Here is a 17,540-nt window from a genome sequence, read left to right as displayed (position 1 = left end):
TGCAATGACGTCCACGTTTATAAAAACAAGTATAGTGCGCCAAGGAAATTTTGGTGCGTCGATGAAATTGTTCGCGAAAATTGCTCTAGCAGAAATTAAAAACAAAAAAACATCGGATTGCGTTGGCTGCTTCGACGGCTTCGAATCCGACTCACTAGCATCCGGATCCGGAAGCTCGGGTATGAAAACGCTGCGAGTAAATCGATAGAGATTTTTTTTTAGCGTGTGTACAAGAGCTGTGCTTGTGTGGTGGATGATGCCGTGAGACATCCCTGGAGTGAATCCTTGTGCAGCGAGTGGCACGTCCACCGTGGTCGGCTGGGAAGTGCGCGACGTCGACATGGGGTCCCGTCTATTGTGCGCTTGGGCCTCCGTGGGCCAAGCCTCGTTGAGACAGGACTAGTGTGTGTACCCCCCCTCCAGTTGGGACCATTGATTCAGCGGGCCCGTGGTGGTGGTGAGACAAGAGGAGTCGGTGTCAGTTGCGAGTCGTGCCGCAGAGCCGTCGCGTGCGGCATCGCTAGCCGCCGCGCCGTCGGCGGTGTTTCGGTCGGCCCCCGCGTTGCTTGACCCGAGGCTACGCGATGAATGCGGCCGCGACGTCGTTCCAATGCTCGCTGCTGCCGCCGCCGCCACAGCCAGGCGCCGTCGGAGCGATCGTCGACGGGGAACGGTACGACGATGACGACTCGGGCAGCGAGTACGACGTGATCGACGTCCTGTCCGCCGACCACTGCACGGGCGAGCACAGCTACACGATGCAGATGCCGCCCAGCATGTTGCTCGAGGAAGAGCGGCGGCGGGTGTACGAAAGCCCCGAACTTCAAGCCGCGCGACGCCTCGTAGACTGGCTCGACTCTCCGGCGTGTCGGAAGTACAGCGCGCCTTTCCTCGATCCCCTGGAGATCGAGCAGCGGCCCGCGTACTTGCGCGTCGTGCGCCAGCCCATGTGTCTGAGCCGAGTGCGCGCCGGCCTGGACTCCCGGTCGTACGCCGGCATCACCGAAGTCGTGCGCGACGTACGGCTCATCTTGGAGAACTGTTACCGCTTCTACGGACCCCAGCACCACTTGACCAAAAAGGCGTTGAGGCTGGAAACGGTGCTCGAACAGAAGCTGGCCCTTCTTCCCCGGTGAGTTGAGGGCCTGCCGGCCGTGTTGTTATTTTGGTTGCAGGTTTGTCGTGACGTCCAAGCTGGTATCATCCACCCTTGCGGCGCCACTGGAGTGAAGATTGGTAATGGTCGCTGGGAGCACTGCTTAAACACAAAGTTTATTGTCGTACGGTTTTGGCCCTGCACAGGTAACTGTGCTTAAATTTAAGATCAGTCTTGTGTGGCATTGCTCTACAGGACTTTTAACAGGCGTGCACCTACAGAAAGGTCTGCATACGTTATCAATTATTATGACCACTTGTTCCGTTTCTTCTCAAACCCAACAAATTCATAGAGTGCCGGGCATCGTTTCTTGGGCTCTGCTAATTTGTGTGAAGCTTCTTCAAATTAATTGGTAGCGCAATATCAGTCAAGTGTTAAACTAAGTTTTGCAGTCGTTAGAAGATACAGTAGCTATGTGGTCAGCCCACTCAATACACTGGATGTGGCCTTGATACAAATTTTTGTCTCGTTAATTGGGACGTACTTCTTGTGTCAGCCAGTGGAGTCCGACTTTTGGCTTGCGGTGTCAGGCAGGATTCAGTATCATTGCTGTAGATAGAGGAAGATGACAAATAATGTAAGGATAACTGATGATCGACATCAACGTCAAGGCCGCAGACGTCTGCTGGCTTCAATAGTAGACAACAGAATATGTGAACGAAAATTGTTTTGTTGCTAGACACCTTGTTCAAATTTGCAGCTTATTAATGTCCACAACAAATAGTAAGAAAAACAGCATACATATTGACGCAGGTCGCGGGTTCGAATCCCGGCTGCGGCGGCTGCATTTCCGATGGAGGCGGAAATGTTGTAGGCCCGTGTGCTCAGATTTGGGTGCACGTTAAAGAACCCCAGGTGGTCGAAATTTCCGGAGCCCTCCACTACGGCGTCTCTCATAATCGCATGGTGGTTTTGGGACGTTAAACCCCACATATCAATCAATCAGCATACATATTGACACAGCACCAACATGTCTTAAATTTTTTACTAGCTGCTTCTTTCGGGAAGTGTGCTCATCGTATGACAAGTGGCTGCTCAATTGGTGAGGTGGCACCCGATTGGTGCAACCAATCCCCGTTTGCAGATGACATGCTCTTGTTCGGATCAGTGACTGGAGATGTCTAATGTTAGCGCACCTTAGGTGTAAATGGACAGCATTACATGGCAGTTCTTTCTCCCGAGCATCGTCTAGGAGCCTAGTGCAGCCCTCTCTGCCATTCATGTGATTGTGTCCATAGGGTGAAAAAAAAAAGGTTACTGTGGCAGTATTGTTGACTTTTGTTATGAGTGGAAAAAATTGGTTCCACTTGGTATGATAATAATTATTAGAATTGCACCCCAGACCACAATATGATTATGAGAGAGACTGCAACGGAGGGCTCCAGAAACTTCTACCATCTGAGGTTATTTAACGTTCACGAGCCTCAAGCATTTTCGGCTCTTTCAAAAATTCGGCTACGGCGGCTGGGATTCAATCCCGCTACTCAGATCAGCAGTGGAGCGCCTTAACCACCATGCCAACGTTGCAGGTCCACTTGGTATGCTCAGATTCTGCATATTGTTACGTATGGCGAGGTAACTTAAGGTGATTTCTAATGGGCACTGAGACCGTGATCACCGAAGAAGCAACGTCGCTTTCATTCTCTACCGGCACTTCCCTCGTTTTTCCTGGTAGTCACACTTCGTATCAATATTTATAGATTGAAACATGACAGTGGGATCATCTGGCTCCTGGTACGAGGAACACTTTCCGTGGGTATTGGTGAAATAAGCTATTCAATTGTCATGCAAGATAGAGTGTTCCGAAGCATGATAACAGCTTCCAGTCACCAACAAGCCATCGTGTGCCTCATCGTAGTGCCAACAGTGCACTGCATGTCAAGTGCTTGGCAAATGACAGTGCGCAGAGCTGAGTCACTTCACGTTGATATGAAAGTGTGCCAGAATTGCAGTACGGGCACTGAGGTGAACCACAGATTAGGGTGTGGACAGCCAAAGGCATTCATTGTGCTTCGAAAATGCACTAACAATGCACCAACATCCACGGGTTTCACTGCACGTACCACTGGCACTTTTCAGATTGTATGTTCCGTACATGGATTTAGTATTGCTCAGAATACGATTGATGTTGTTTATGAGCCCATTAGTCTGTGGGTAGTAGACAGCACTTGTCTAGTGGACCATTTTGCACTCAACCGTGATAGCTTACAACAACCTCCGATAAAAATGCACCTCCTCCATCACTTGAAGGTTCCCTAAATGTGGTGCGCGAACCAAATGATGATAAATGAATTGTGCGATATCACATGCCACAGCTGTTGGTCGTTCAATGGTTTCAGCGTACAGGATTGAGATCGATTGCTGCACTAACTCATCAGTTGGTGGCTGTAGTCGTTAAGCAGTGGTCCGCAGAAATTTGTGCTCACCAATTCAAATGGCTTGGCAGGGCGAAGATTGGGTTGCAAGGCACCAACCGAAGGCTCAGAGAGTTATATACACTGACACTAATGGAATGAGCTGAGGACCTTTTGATGAGGTAACACGTGCCGCACCAGCAATATTTAATGTGCAGGTGCCTGTAGGTGTTAAAAACAACATCAAATGTGAACTGTGGTCGCAAGCTTGTGAATGAACGTGTGGGCTGCTAAGGAAGCCAGAAAGACAGTTGACATGAGAAATGAACTGAGGGTTAATGGGCTTTTTGTATGCAGGGGTATTTTAATCTCTGGGCGAGAACACATTGTTCAATGCAGAAAGGCTAGCTGGGCCAATGAGGAAAGTTGGCACCTAAATATTTGCAGCGTGAATAGTCCACCATTTTCATGCTGAATTTTTTCAAGCGAAACGTTCACCAGGCCGGTCAGTCAGAAAGGTCATAAGCCTCAAACGGGCCAGGCTGTGTTACAGTAAAGACGGAATTCGCTAAGCATCTGATTATGGCTGAGCATTCTACTTTGAGGACAGTAGTCTTCAAAGTAGAATTAGTGGGCTCAATTTTTTTTAGTTTTTTTTTTTCTGGGCAAATGCAGTGCCCAGTACCACACTGCTGGCATTTGTAAACACTTCTGTAGTCTCATTGCAGTCATAATTACATGGAATAAGAGGCAATAACAGAAGACTGCACAGGGTGTTAAATGCATCATCGCATTTATGCGACCATAAGAGGTCAGTCGTTTCATCAAATAACTGCGTTCTAGGTGATACCTGTTGATATGACAGACACAAGGTTACAAATGAAGCATTGAAAGTACAAGCACAATCCTACAAAGTTGCGGAGATGGGGTATCAGGAGCTCAACGACCATACATGTTTTGCTGGGTTCAGGTAGAATACCATCTTTTGAAATGAAAATCATTGGTTGGCAGCGGTAAAGTGATCATTTTCTAATTTAATAGTATACTCGCAGCTGCCAAGCATGTCAAAACACGCTGAAGCTGCAAAAAACGAAACCGAGAAGAAACTTGTCTCCAAGTAATGCTTTTCCACTTGAAACCACACAATAAATTACGTATCATTCCTTCGAGTGTTGGGTGCGCATTGCCCAGGCCAAAGAGGATAAGAATGAATTTGTATAAGCTATCAGGCATGCTCAGTACAGTTTCACACAACTTACCTCTACCATCAACACTTACCAATATGCTGACTATAAATCTAAGGTGCAGAAATCGTCACCTTGTGAGAAGACAAGTTTTCTTGAGTGTCCGGCAAAGATGTACATTCTTTCGTGTCATCATTTTCAATTGATAATCTCTAATTTATCCCCGTGTATCAAAAAGTGTGATTATTCAACAAGATGATGATGATCAATGCAAACTCCATTCAAGCAATCCTTCATTAAATAAGTGGGGAAGTCTACATAGGACAGTGCTGTGACAAAGCATCTCATTGATCAGGTCATTAGAAACACGATGCATTGGAGATGATACACAGTGTTATTTTTGGTGCAACAGGTGGTGTGTGCTAGTGTTGATAGAGCGTTTGACAGTGCATGCACATCACGATGGAGGCTGATAAAAGTCAAAGGATGAATGAAAATGATTGAGCACGAAAATAAGGGGCACTTGTTCAGGCTCGAAGAAGTCAACTATAAAACGATTGAAGTAAAAAAAATAATGAAGTCTTCGAACTCAAAACTCAATAGAATGATCCTTTGAAGTAATTGGGGAAGCTCATTGAAACATTGGATTATGCTGTGATGAAGGATCTCGTCAACTTGTTCATTGATAGTGCGGCACTTAGGAGATGATAAATGATACAGTGTTTGGCACAGGGGGTGGTTTCTGCTTGCAGTGTTTCACAGCAAATGCGCATCACAAGGAAGGCTTATAGAAGCCAAGGGACTAGGAGAAATGATAAGTGCACAGAGAAGCTGCATTTGGTATGCAGGCATTTGAGATTTGTTTTATTTTGCCATAATCTATAGAACTATAACAAGGTTGTATATTGTGGCACCTGTGGCCCATAGTTTGTAGACGGCCGTGGAGTGTGCCAGTCAACAATGTGTCTTGTTGAACGTGTAGATTGATTGATAGTTATGTTTAGTAATGTATGTATGTAGCGGCTCTTACAGATTAGTTCCGATCTAAATGTTGGTAAGAAAGAGTATTTATTCATAGAGAAATTCAAGTTTCAAGATCTGAAATCTTGCAGTGAGGTTGTCAGCCATGGGAGAAAAATGGATGCTTTTTCAGACTTGTCAGGAGAGGAAAGCACGGTGAGTGAATTGAATCTGGCATGGCCCTTTGCACCAAGCTGATGGACTGGTTGTGGCCTATGAATTCATTTCAAAGCAGGACAGATGGTGAGGCCTGCGAATCGGCGAGGATGAGTGGGCTGGAAAGAGTAGCGATTGGGTGGTGACTGGCAGGTGAAAGCCTCTTGGAGCTACAAAAATGCGAGAGAGTGTGAAGGTTACTGTAGCATCACCACTAGCAGTGCAAGTGACTAGCACAGTGATACATAAGTGATGGGGAATGTCAGTGTCATCATGCAAAATGAGCTTAGATGCAGCAGTAGTAGCAGTGTTGATTACGGCTTCTCAGAGTGAATAAATCATGACCTCTGTTTGTGCTCACGCTGTAACAGCTTTGTGGTTTGAAACGGTGAACCATCTTGTACTTATCTCTCAAGGACACGAAGAAACGATGACTAACTCTATGTTGCGTGATGTCTTGAATCCACTCTTTGGCTGTGCACATCTCTGAAGACTGAATTCACAGTGTAGTAGCCCTGCAAAGAGACAGGCATATAGATGCATTTCCACTTCCTACAAGGAACAAAGGGCTGAAAGGATGCGTCCTCTAGGGTATATTTAGTGACACTGTCAATGAACAGTACAGTCATGTTAGCAGATGGATGAGAACATGACAGTTCAATGCAACCTCAGTTTTGGTCTGAGAACTGATGGTGTTTAGTTCATTTCAACAGGAAAGCTGTTCTTAACTGAGGTTTTCATGTACGGTGAGCAGCGTGGATTGTAGTGGGATTTACCCACAGAAAGCGGGTCAATCCCTCTACATACATGTGCCACCACTCCCACTGCTCTCTACTCTCACCGCTGCTCCCACTACCGCTCCTTCCACTTCTCCCATATCATTCAGCTCCATTGCACGCCACCAGCTTTGCTGTTTCATCATTTTCTTTGGAGCAGATCTGGCTGAATTTTTAGAGACGAAGCTTCTTAAGGCGTGGGTCTGTAGATCCTCTGATGTATGTAGTAGCAGTTGGTAGCACATGCCCGCTTTAGAGCGAGTATGTGCCACAGGGGATGCGAGATGACGTACTTGGAGTGTTCACTAGATGGACGCAAGGACAGACAGACTAGCAGACGGACGGACGGATAGACGGACTCACGGCCGGACGCGCGGATAGACGCAAGCAAGAACGAATGGTCGGGCTGACGGATGCTTTGCCCCACTCATCATCATTCACTCCGTGCATATGCTGTGATTTTTTTTTCTCAGAGGAAGACAGCGGGCAGCAATGCATAGGTGATAACGAGAAATGACGAGGCTGTGAGTGGTGTGCAATTAAAACCTAGGAAGGCCGAAGTAACTTGTATTGAAGATTATAGCAGGCTGCTTGGTGTACGGCAAAAGGGATGCCTATTGTAAAGTGACATGTGCTCTCTGATTTTGACAGGAATTCTGTACACAAAGCATATCACGCTCTAGTTTCAGTTAAAGGTAGGGTTGGTTTTCGAAGCAGAGGTCCACCGCTGGCGCATAGGTGGATATCGCAGCTAGAGGGTCACAAACAGAGGCTAAGCTTGTGCTAATTTGTCAAGCCAAGGAAACTTGGTTCCTTTTGAACATTACTATGTGAATGTGCAGAGGCATGAAACTACCTCAACCTTACACAGGGCACAATACAGCCCACTGTCATGTTATCAATGATGTTATCTTGATACATACCAATGAGGATACCACAAATTGGCATTTTCCATAACTGAGCATTAGACCTGTCTTGTGCATTAGCCGGGACACCTTTGGGAGACTGCATACTTGTTGCCACTGGTGCCTACCACCAGGATTCCGTCAAAGTAGACTGCAGCAGGAGTTGACATAGACATCGAAGGATTTTGCATCTCCCGTCGAGAGGATGACAGCACAGGCAAGATTGCGAAAGGAAATCTCTCGTACCTTTTAGTACATTAACCATTACATACTCCCCCTCGTTCAACAATCAATCGCCAGTACACATCCTTGAGGTCAGGCATGGCAAACTTTATCCCATTCGACATCTTTGTCAATAACTCTGCAGTCGTTGCAGCTGGGTATGTGCCTACAGTTGTAACGGAATTCATGCTCAGCTTATGGTCCTCAGATATGAGACCAATCCTCTGGCACCATTTACAGAAGATTCAAACCGCCTTAAGCCGATGCCATCACTGATGTATCTTGCTGTCATTGCCTCCTTGCTAATGATGTTTTGGAAAGACGAAAATTCAGCCAGTTCCAATTGATGAACACTAATGAAGCAGAGAAGCTGGTGGCATGCAGTATATTTGAATGTAATGGGTGAATGAAGTGGCACATATCTACAGTGGGTTTACGCATTTTCTGTGGGTAAAACCCACCGAAGTGAGAGTTATGCCAGTTCCCGAACATGAAAGCCCCGACCAAGAGAAGCTTTGCTGTTAAAAGTAAGAGAGTCATCTTTTGCTTCAGGGTCTGCATTGATCCCCTCCAAAAGCAAGAAGCAACTTGTATACATCTGTACTGTTTCTTCAACATTTCTTGGGACTGTCTTTGCCTACTGCGATGCTGTGGGTATAAAGAATCTAGTTATTTTCGCATGAGAAAAGTGGGAACACACTCAGTGTCACAGCCACTTTTGTGAGGAAGCCCTAGCGTAAATTTTTAGCATAACACTATTTGAGCAAAGGTTGGCAAACTCACTCACAAGTCGACTCACTCAGACTCGTGTCGGGTCGTCACTTAATGTTTGAGTGAGTCCAGGTGAGTAATATTTTGGCGAGATTGAGTCTGAGCAAGTGCAGTTGAGAAAAATCATGGTGAGAGTTTGAGTGACCCCCGAAGGCTAGCTATATTTCTTAAGTGAGTCTGAACGATTTTCACTTTTTTTGCGACGTGTGCTTCTGGGAAAGAAGCTTTATTGCCGGTAAATATCACAGGAAGTTATTACGAAAAAATTGTGCAAGCTGGGGAACCAAGTGGGTCGCATGGTCCGCCGGGTTTCCAACAAGTGCAGGGGATTAGGATGCAAAGATGTCTTGCGACGGGCTCACGCATTCGTCACAAGCCGTGTCCTGTATTTGGCTCCATATCTCCACCTGCGCAAGTTTGATGAGAATGTGCTAGAAGTCATTCTCTGCAAAGCATACAAGTTGACCCTCGACATTCCGGTGAACACTTCCAACCAACACCTTTCGGGCCTGAGTATGATGAATACCTTTGAGTAATTATGAGAGGCACACTAGACAAATCAATATACTAGGCTCTCGAATACCCCGTCGGATCGCCGCCTCCTTGCCACATCACTTGCACCCCGTTTGCTTCCTTATTCCCAACTCTTCTCAGGAGGATTGGGAGCGAGCCCTGCTCGGCTGCTCTGACCTGACGGCTCAACGGACCTTGGTTGAGCATGCCTGGGCCGCGGCGGACGTCAATGGGCTCCCGTAAAGGAGTGCCCACCTAGTGTTTGTATGTACCGGCCCCTCAAGGACCGTTGCCCACTCTCCCTGTACATGACTTACAGTATTAAATGTTTTTTTCCTCCTTCCCACCTCAACACTCGCCACGAAAATGAAAATGGCGGGTTTAAGCCAGGTTTTGGCTTGGCTACTCACAGCTACACTACCGTCTAGGTGGCGCTAGTTGTGCAAGCTCTATTGCCTGTAAAAATCACAGGAAGTCATTACGCAGGCTTGTTGATCATGACGAGATTGTTCTAGAACTGAGTTGTGCTGCTTATCATGGCGGAACAAAAAGAATGGAGGGAGCATTACGTCACACGAGTGAAGCCCACGGGGTCGGCCCGACACGTAATCAAAATGTCTGAGCATGCAGTGCTGTTCCGTTTCCGAACCTCTTGCGTGAGTCGGCCGGTCTGCGCCGAACCAGCGCGTTTCGGTCAAACGCTACCGGGTGCGATACTCCGAAGTACCAGCAAGTCTCTCGTTTCTGGCGGGATTTCGCGCAGAAGGTCGCTTGTTAGGCCGACAATGCTGGCTTCAAAACGGCACGGCTTGCCAAGGCTGCCCAAGTGGCGTCACACTTCCTCCTTTCTTTTTCTTTTCCTCCATGCTGCTAACCATTACACTGCATTTAGCAATGTAAACTTCTTGAGTAAATGCCTTTTTCTGTCCATCATTTGCAGAGAGCTACGGGAAAAAACGACACTAGAGGCCACCACGTTGGAGAACCGAGATCTTGGGGCTCAGAGAGGTGAGATTTTAATTGATTGATTTATTTATTTTTGATGAACTCAACTTGACAGGAATGTTTGTGTGCTGTTTCATTAAACTAACTTTTTGGGAGATTCAATACTTGGAGCAGCCACTACCAATTTTTTTTTTTCTGCTGGATTCTATTCATGTTCCCCAGTTTATGTTGAATCTGTGTCCTGTTTTCCTTGAACAGCAAAGTATCATACAAGAAACTAATTTATTGTATGTGAAAATTTGTGACGTGTATCGTGAGATTTAAGTAACGGTGTGTGCGTAGGCCCGCCTTCATTGTGCGCCATTGCTAAATGGCTGCACAGTGCTTGATGCGGGGAGTTTGGGTTAGCTCGTTTTGCTAGGAGTGCCAGCATTAGCAAGTCCTGATTGCATTGGGGGATGAAGTAGGGTAATCTTTCCGTGTACATTTAATTCCTTTTCTTTTTTTCTTTTCAATAAAGCAAACAACCCTCTTATGAATGCATTCCAGTATGGTTTGGCTAGCCTTATGTTAGAAGAGCACTTATACAAAAGTACGCACCTTGTCTTTTTTTGTTTGTTTCAATAGGTAGCTTGTGACAAACTTATCATGGCTGGAAACCTCATCGGTGCGAATGCATGTCGGTTACTCACTTAGCTAGGTTTTTATTTGGAGACATTCATTCAGAGACGTGGCCTGTATTGGATGCAGTTAAAACACTTCTCATCTTGCAGCGGGTCGGCGAGCCCGTCTCACGAGTCAGCTGCCCACGGGTGGCGAGAGTTCGGCGCTGCTCCAGCTGGTGAAAGCGGAGAAGGCGGCGCAGGCGCGAGAGGAGCGCCTCAAGCAGCGTGAGGAGAGGCGGGTCGAGAAGGAAGTGGCCCAGCAGGCCGTCATCGATTGGGAGAGCAGCACCTTCGGCCCGGGACTGGCCGAACTTTCCCATCACTGGGAGGCAAGTGGTGACCAATTATGTCACACACTCAAAAATCATTAAAACAAAGGTACATCTTACACCAAAATAAGGTCGTTGTATCCAAAAATTGGTTATAAAAGCACATCGCTAACACGATATCTATCAAAAGCTTTTTCTCATTCACTTCGTCATAACCGATATTTTGTTATATCTGGGCGCATTACATCGAAGTTTGAGTGTACACTAAAGCTATAACAGTCACATCCGCCACAAAAATACTTCGTTATATTTGAAAATTCGTTATAGATGGGTATTCGTAACTCTGTATTTATGGCAAAACTATTCCTCGCTTACTTTGTTACAACCAATAATTTGTTATGCCCGTGTTCATTATATTAAAACTTGACTGTGTGCTTGCTGACTAAAGATCCGTCTTTTGCGTCAACAGTGCAGGGTTAAAGGTAGCATTGCTTCAGCAGAAAAAGAATGTAAAAGCAGATAGGTTTGGAACAAATAATTATTGCTGTTGTAATGGAGGGCTCTTCTTTACAGAAGTACATTCACACAATTCTGAGGCACCCTTGAAGGGCTAGTCGACAGGCTCCGACATTTTTTTACACCCCCCAAACAAGCTTGGCAATTCGTAGAGTAGTTTGTCAATATGGTTAGTTGGCGAGATAGTGATACATGACTGTTTCAAAATGAGAGCGCACTACTTAGACACGGACAGAAAGACAGGGACAAGCGCTATCCACGTAGGGTAGATTGCGGTGATCACATTTTTCGAATATTAAAGCGCCTCGCTGTAAGGGCGAAGAGTGGTGAGGCCGCGCTAAAATTTGAGACCAGTTGAAACCAATGTTCCTTAACTAACTTCCTTATTAATATAGCACATATTCACCAAATTCTTGCGGCAGCATGTTCACAAAGCAATAGTACACTTATTTTTTTTTATAACAATTTTTGGAAAACCTCGGGGTTGTTTACTGGCCCTTTAGAGGGGCATTTTCATTTTCTTGGCGTGCACTATCAATGCTCTCTACGCACCAGAGCCAGGCAACATGCATATAATGTTTTATTTTGATTTTAAAGTTTTCGCCACCCAGCTTGTGCAAGCCAGCCCCATTGCAATGGATGTTATCAGGAAAAGTCAATGCAGTTCAGTGGGCCGTGTGCTCAGATTTGGGTGCACGTTAAAGAGCCCCAGGTGGTCGAAATTTCCGGAGCCCTCCACTGCGGCGTCTCTCATAATCATATCGTGGTTTTGGGACGTTAGACCCCACAAATCAATCAATGCAGTTCAGTGGGCTTGCGAAATCTGCGTCTGGCATGCAGCCTAAGTCGCAGAAATGCTTTCAGAATCTGGACAAGAGTTCACTTGTCATTGTTTACATGCATCACGTGTGACATACTGCAGACTGACAGCTGTTGCTAGTACAGTCGAATCTCATTAATTCGAGCATGCTTAATTCGAACCGACGCTGTGGTCCGATCAAAGCTATGTGTAATCTAAAGGGCGAAAATGCCCTGTAATTCGAACACGCAAACACTTGCGACAATTAATTTGAACTTACCGCACTCCGAAAATGCTCTCAGCACCACGCCCGATCTCGCCACGGCATTTCCAACACGTCAATGCTGCGCGTGAAGAAGGAAAAGGAGAAAAGGAAAGATAAGACTGCAGCGGAATGTTTGCTCTCTCTCAAATGTCGATCTGTGATGCGCTTGTGCCACGCTTCTTCCTTTTCCGTCCCTGCCACCTAACGACTCTCCTCCTTTCAACGTCGCGTGCCAAGAGACAGAGAGAGGGGGGGGGGGAAAGAAAATCTGTCGCAGAGTGTTAACTCTCTCTCTCTAATGCGGATCTGCGATGCGCCGGTGCCACGCTTCCCTCTTTCCTGTCCCTGCCACAAAGAGACCCTTCTCCTTTCAACGCCGTGTGCAAAGAGAGCAAAAAATAAATAAAAGCTGTCGCGGAGTGTTGGTTCTCTCTCACATGCCGATCTGCTTCTCTCCACGTGGAGACGCTCCTCCTTTCTGGTCATGTGCTGGCCACGCTCTGGCTGCGGCGCAGAGGGTAGCAGCGGAGACGCAGTTCTTGTTGCGTCTTTGGAGTGTCGGCGCTGGACATTGCTGCGCGTAACTTCTTTTGCCAGGAGAATGCTGAAACCGAAGTAGAAAGGCTTTACGAATTGCGTGCGAAATTGATTGACTCGTTGCTAGGCAAACATGTGTAGATGTGCATCACCGATTACTTAAATTAATGACGGATGTCCTGTGATTTGTGAATAAATTTAGGACTTCTGAAACTTGCCCCTCGTGTGTTAGCTCAATGCACATGCGCCACTGTATGGTGAACCCTCTGTTCATTTATCTTTCATTAATTCGAACTTTTTTTAATTCGAAGAGTACAAATTATCGAGATTCAACTGTATGTGGCAAGTTACAGACTTCCCGTGATATCACACTTACGTTACACATTGCTGGAAAGTCGCCCCATAAATACCAAAAGCGAGAATGCTTTTTTTGGGTAGCAGTATTAAAAATATATTTAATGCATTCCCAAGCACTAGAACACCCTCTTCAAGGTTTTCAGCACCTGAAATTTTCGTTTGGAGCAACAGCCCGGATATATAGAAAATTCGTGTCAGTGCTCCTTCAATATGCTCCTATATTTAACCCTGTCATGCCCACGAATAGTTATGCCTTCAGAAAAACTACGAGAAAACACCGACTGTTCTTACTCTCCTTGTACAGTTCACTTGAAGAAAAATAATAATGCAATTTTGTTTGAGGCATAATTTAGTATCAATTAGAAATTATTACTATTGTATAATGATGATTACTATTGTATATTATGCAAGCCACCGTGCCTTCTTCATAACATGTCAAATATGCAATAGCTGCTTATCCTGACGCCTATGGTAACTTTTTAGTAGCTTTTTGAGGTATTATATTCAATGTACCAAATACGATACAGTGGGCATTACCAGGTTAAGCACACGGCCCTCTAGCACTTTGCCGCCATCGAAATGCAGCCCCGCCGCGGTGGTCTAGTGGCTAAGGTACTCGGCTGCTGACCCGCAGGGCGCGGGTTCGAATCCCGGCTGCGGCGGCTGCATTTCCGATGGAGGCGGAAATGTTGTAGGCCCGTGTGCTCAGATTTGGGTGCACGTTAAAGAACCACAGGTGGTCTAAATTTCCGGAGCCCTCCACTACGGCGTCTCTCATAATCATATAAAGGTTTTGGGACGTTAAACCCCACAAATCAGCTATCGAAATGCAGCCGCCGTGGCAGGGATTTGGTCATATGGCCTATGGGTCAGCAGTCAAGCGCCATTACCACTAGGCTACTAGAGCAGATATTTTGATTGTAGAGAAGAGTGGCCACTGTGTGTGGACAATTGAAGATTGTCTGTGGGTGCGTTGTACATTGGATTTCGGGACTAGACTGGACGCATTGAGATTAAATAAGGGTGATAATAGTGTGCCTGTGTCCGTGAACGATGGTACATGTGCAGGTGCCCCAGTTGTGCCAGTTCCTACGGTTGTCCCAGGAGCCCCTGCAGCTTCCGGACGTGACGATAGCAGAGGTGGAGCGCTCGTTGCTGATGCCCAAGAAAAGCTCCCTGCTGTCTCTGCTCATGACCTGCCTGCTGGTTGCACCACAGCAAAGGCCCAAGTCAGTGAATGCATGCTTTCGCAAAGCAGGCACTATAAAAAATACGGGTAGCTTGCGCAAGTTGCTAGGCTAGATAACAGTGGAGCTTGTGGCTGACCTAACTTCTGTGGGCATCTTCAAGCTCAGTTAAGTTGTTACTAGGCTTGGTGAGGCGTTGCAGAGCTTTGCTATGTGGAATGTAGAACTATATTGCTTGGCAAAGTGACGTCGTGGGCACATGAGGTGAATGACTAGCCAGTATGTTATTAAGTAGCTCAGTCTTAAGTATAGATATCACGACTCTAATTAACATTATCTTAATTAGCTATGCCTTAATTAAGTAAACCTGAATTGACCGAGTCTTAACAAGATGAAGAGAGAGCGCATTGGCCGAGTGACATTCCAGAAGGTACGGTCAATCATGGTGATGATAGTTCTTGTTCTTCTGCACAGCCTAGTACCGTATTTACTCGATTCTACTGCGCCCTCGATTGTAACGCGCTCCCGATTTCCACCGCGAAAAAAAAAAAAAAACGTAAGACATCGATTGCAACGCGCACCCACTTTTCTCGCTCGCCCGCATGATCACACCACTCGAAAAAACGGCTCCTTTCGATAGCGTCTTCCATTTAAATATGAGGTACAGGCGAAACTTGTGCCCATCTGATGTGAAACAGAGCATTGCCGTCACTGTAGTTTTACCGTGGACCGATGTCAGCACGCGAACTTGCATCGCCCCCTTCTTCTCGACGGTTGTGGGGCCAGGCATGTCAAAGTAAAGAGGCGTCTGATCGGCATTCCCGATTTGCGCAAGCAGGTAGCCGTTGTTGCGCCGCAAGTTTAGGACGAGCCTCTGAAAACTGTGAAGCTTTTCATCGTACTCCTCCGCAAAACTTTTTTTCGCATATGCATGTTCCCCTTCGGAGGGAAAAGCCTTTCCTCTTCATAAAGTTAGTTAGCCAGCACCTGCTCGCTTTAAACTGGCTCCGCATTAGACCTTTTTCTAAGACTAATTGCATAGCCCACACTTGGAGCAGTTCTGTCGTCACGGGCCGCTGTGCCGCTCGCTGCCCAAGCACATACTCGCCGAGCAGCTCTTTAATTTGCGGAAACCGACCCTGCTGTGGTTCACTGAAGCCTTTGCGTGAAGCTTTGCTGTCGACAATCTTCTGCTTTTGTTTCCGCCGGTCCCGCACGCACGTTTCGGGAACTCCGAACGACTGCGATGCGGCCCGATTTTCGTCTGTTTCTGCACACCCGATGACTTTTCTTTTAAAAGCGGCATCGTGGTGCACTCGAGTTTTTGGAGTCGGCCCTTCCACGCTGTCAATGCTAATGCACTACTAGATGACGAACTTCTTAGCACACGTACGAAGTGCCGCACATGGGAAACACATAGGCAGAAATGGCCGACGCGCTATGCTGACGCAGGTAGGGGGCGGCCATTTTGGATTTGCCGATGGCAATAGATTGACCGTAATTTTTTTGTTCGTACTCGATTCTAACGCGCATGCGATTTATGAACTCGCTTTACCGGAAAAAAGGTGCGCGTTAGATTTGAGTAATTACGGTATTGATCTTAAACAGCTCCATTGTTAAGAACTAAATGAGAGGAAAGCATGACAATAAAGGTGATCTATTTATTGTCATTCTACGCAACTTATGATCTATGCAATGTATATTTACAAGCTACTGTGTTTACAATCTATGCAGAAGTGCGGACATCATCTCTGTGATAGCAAATTTTGGCAATTGAATTGCTTGTAGATTCTCAAGGGATAAAATAATGTGTGGGTTCGACTGGTTACAAATATTTCACCCAGTCGGGTAAAAGTGTTGGTGTAGTACAGTCACCTACTTGCTGCTGCTTCATTCAGTCTCTTGAAAGATGTATGCTCATAGCTGAGCTTTCTTTTCTCTGTATGGTTCTAACTAACAGGTCATTTGGTGCTGATTCTGAAATGTTGCCCATGTTTGTTTGCAGGACCCTGTTACAGCACCCTATGCCGTATCGAGTGTGGAACGAACGGCTAAGGTGTCGCCTCCAAAACTGGTACCGCACCTACATGGGGAGTCAGCGTAATTTTCTCAAGGTGAATGTCGTCGACCAATGGCTTTTTTTTAGCTTTTCATGTAAAAATGCATGTGCTATTTAGTGGCATTAAACTGTTGCATCAGGAAAATGTTTGCTGGTATGAGCAGTTAATGCTTATCTTGCATTATCAGCGGGAGGAAACTTTATTTGATTCATGAGTTAACCAGTCACAAAATGCTTGCAGGTTGCGTTTGCTGCACTTGACGAAAAAGTGAATGAGCGGTGTCATAGAAGGGAGCTTTGACGTAAAAAACAACATTTATTGGCAGATTGTTCTGATCGGTCACTATTTTTGATCTAAAATTAAGGCAGCTTTCACTAGCGATGCCGATCCCGAGGGAGGTGCGGAGCTGTGCAACCTTCTTTGCTTCTCTTCAGTTTTTAGTTTCATTCCCTCTCACTTTCTTGCTTTTACTGTTTTCCAGTTCTGTGCTATTTTTATTTTGTTCCTTTTTCTTTCTATCTCCAATGGCACTCAAAGAACAAGAGCGCATGCTCAAATGGCTATGCTATATGCGGTTTTTCCTGCGTTACGCCTAGCGCCCTGAGGTGCTCCGCCCTTAACCCTTTATTGCCGAGTGTCATGAATTTAGGACAGACCAAAATCTGCGAGTAAGCGGTTCATGAAATGCGTGCCGCCTTTATTGCTGGCTGTCAAGTACTCACCAGGAATGGAACGTAACTCCCAGCATGAAAGACCTAGCTCTATCTTGTCTAATGTATTTCACGCTAAAACAAATTGTTTTGTAGCTGATGGCAGAGAGCATGAAGCATGTGCAAACAGCTCTCACTTCTCCATTATTTCTTGCCTGGGCAAAGTAAGTTGT

General features: G+C 46.2%; 1 protein-coding gene across 1 annotated transcript in view; it reads left to right on the top strand.

The window, feature by feature from the left end:
- The first annotated feature begins 160 nt into the window (after positions 1 to 160).
- Positions 161 to 17,540, top strand: part of LOC119181589 (uncharacterized) — a 35,144-nt gene continuing 17,764 nt past the window's right edge. Inside the window, exons 1-5 of the mRNA XM_075875897.1 lie at positions 161 to 1,132; positions 9,998 to 10,065; positions 10,776 to 10,996; positions 14,479 to 14,639; positions 16,603 to 16,711. Coding sequence (XP_075732012.1) covers positions 585 to 1,132; positions 9,998 to 10,065; positions 10,776 to 10,996; positions 14,479 to 14,639; positions 16,603 to 16,711 — 1,107 coding nt within the window. The 5' untranslated portion in view covers positions 161 to 584. The remainder of the gene's footprint in view (positions 1,133 to 9,997; positions 10,066 to 10,775; positions 10,997 to 14,478; positions 14,640 to 16,602; positions 16,712 to 17,540) is intronic.

This window comes from Rhipicephalus microplus, chromosome 10 (assembly GCF_043290135.1).
Source record: "Rhipicephalus microplus isolate Deutch F79 chromosome 10, USDA_Rmic, whole genome shotgun sequence".
In the NCBI taxonomy this organism is placed as follows: Eukaryota; Metazoa; Arthropoda; class Arachnida; order Ixodida; family Ixodidae; genus Rhipicephalus; species Rhipicephalus microplus.
This window is presented reverse-complemented; position numbering and strand designations above follow the sequence as displayed.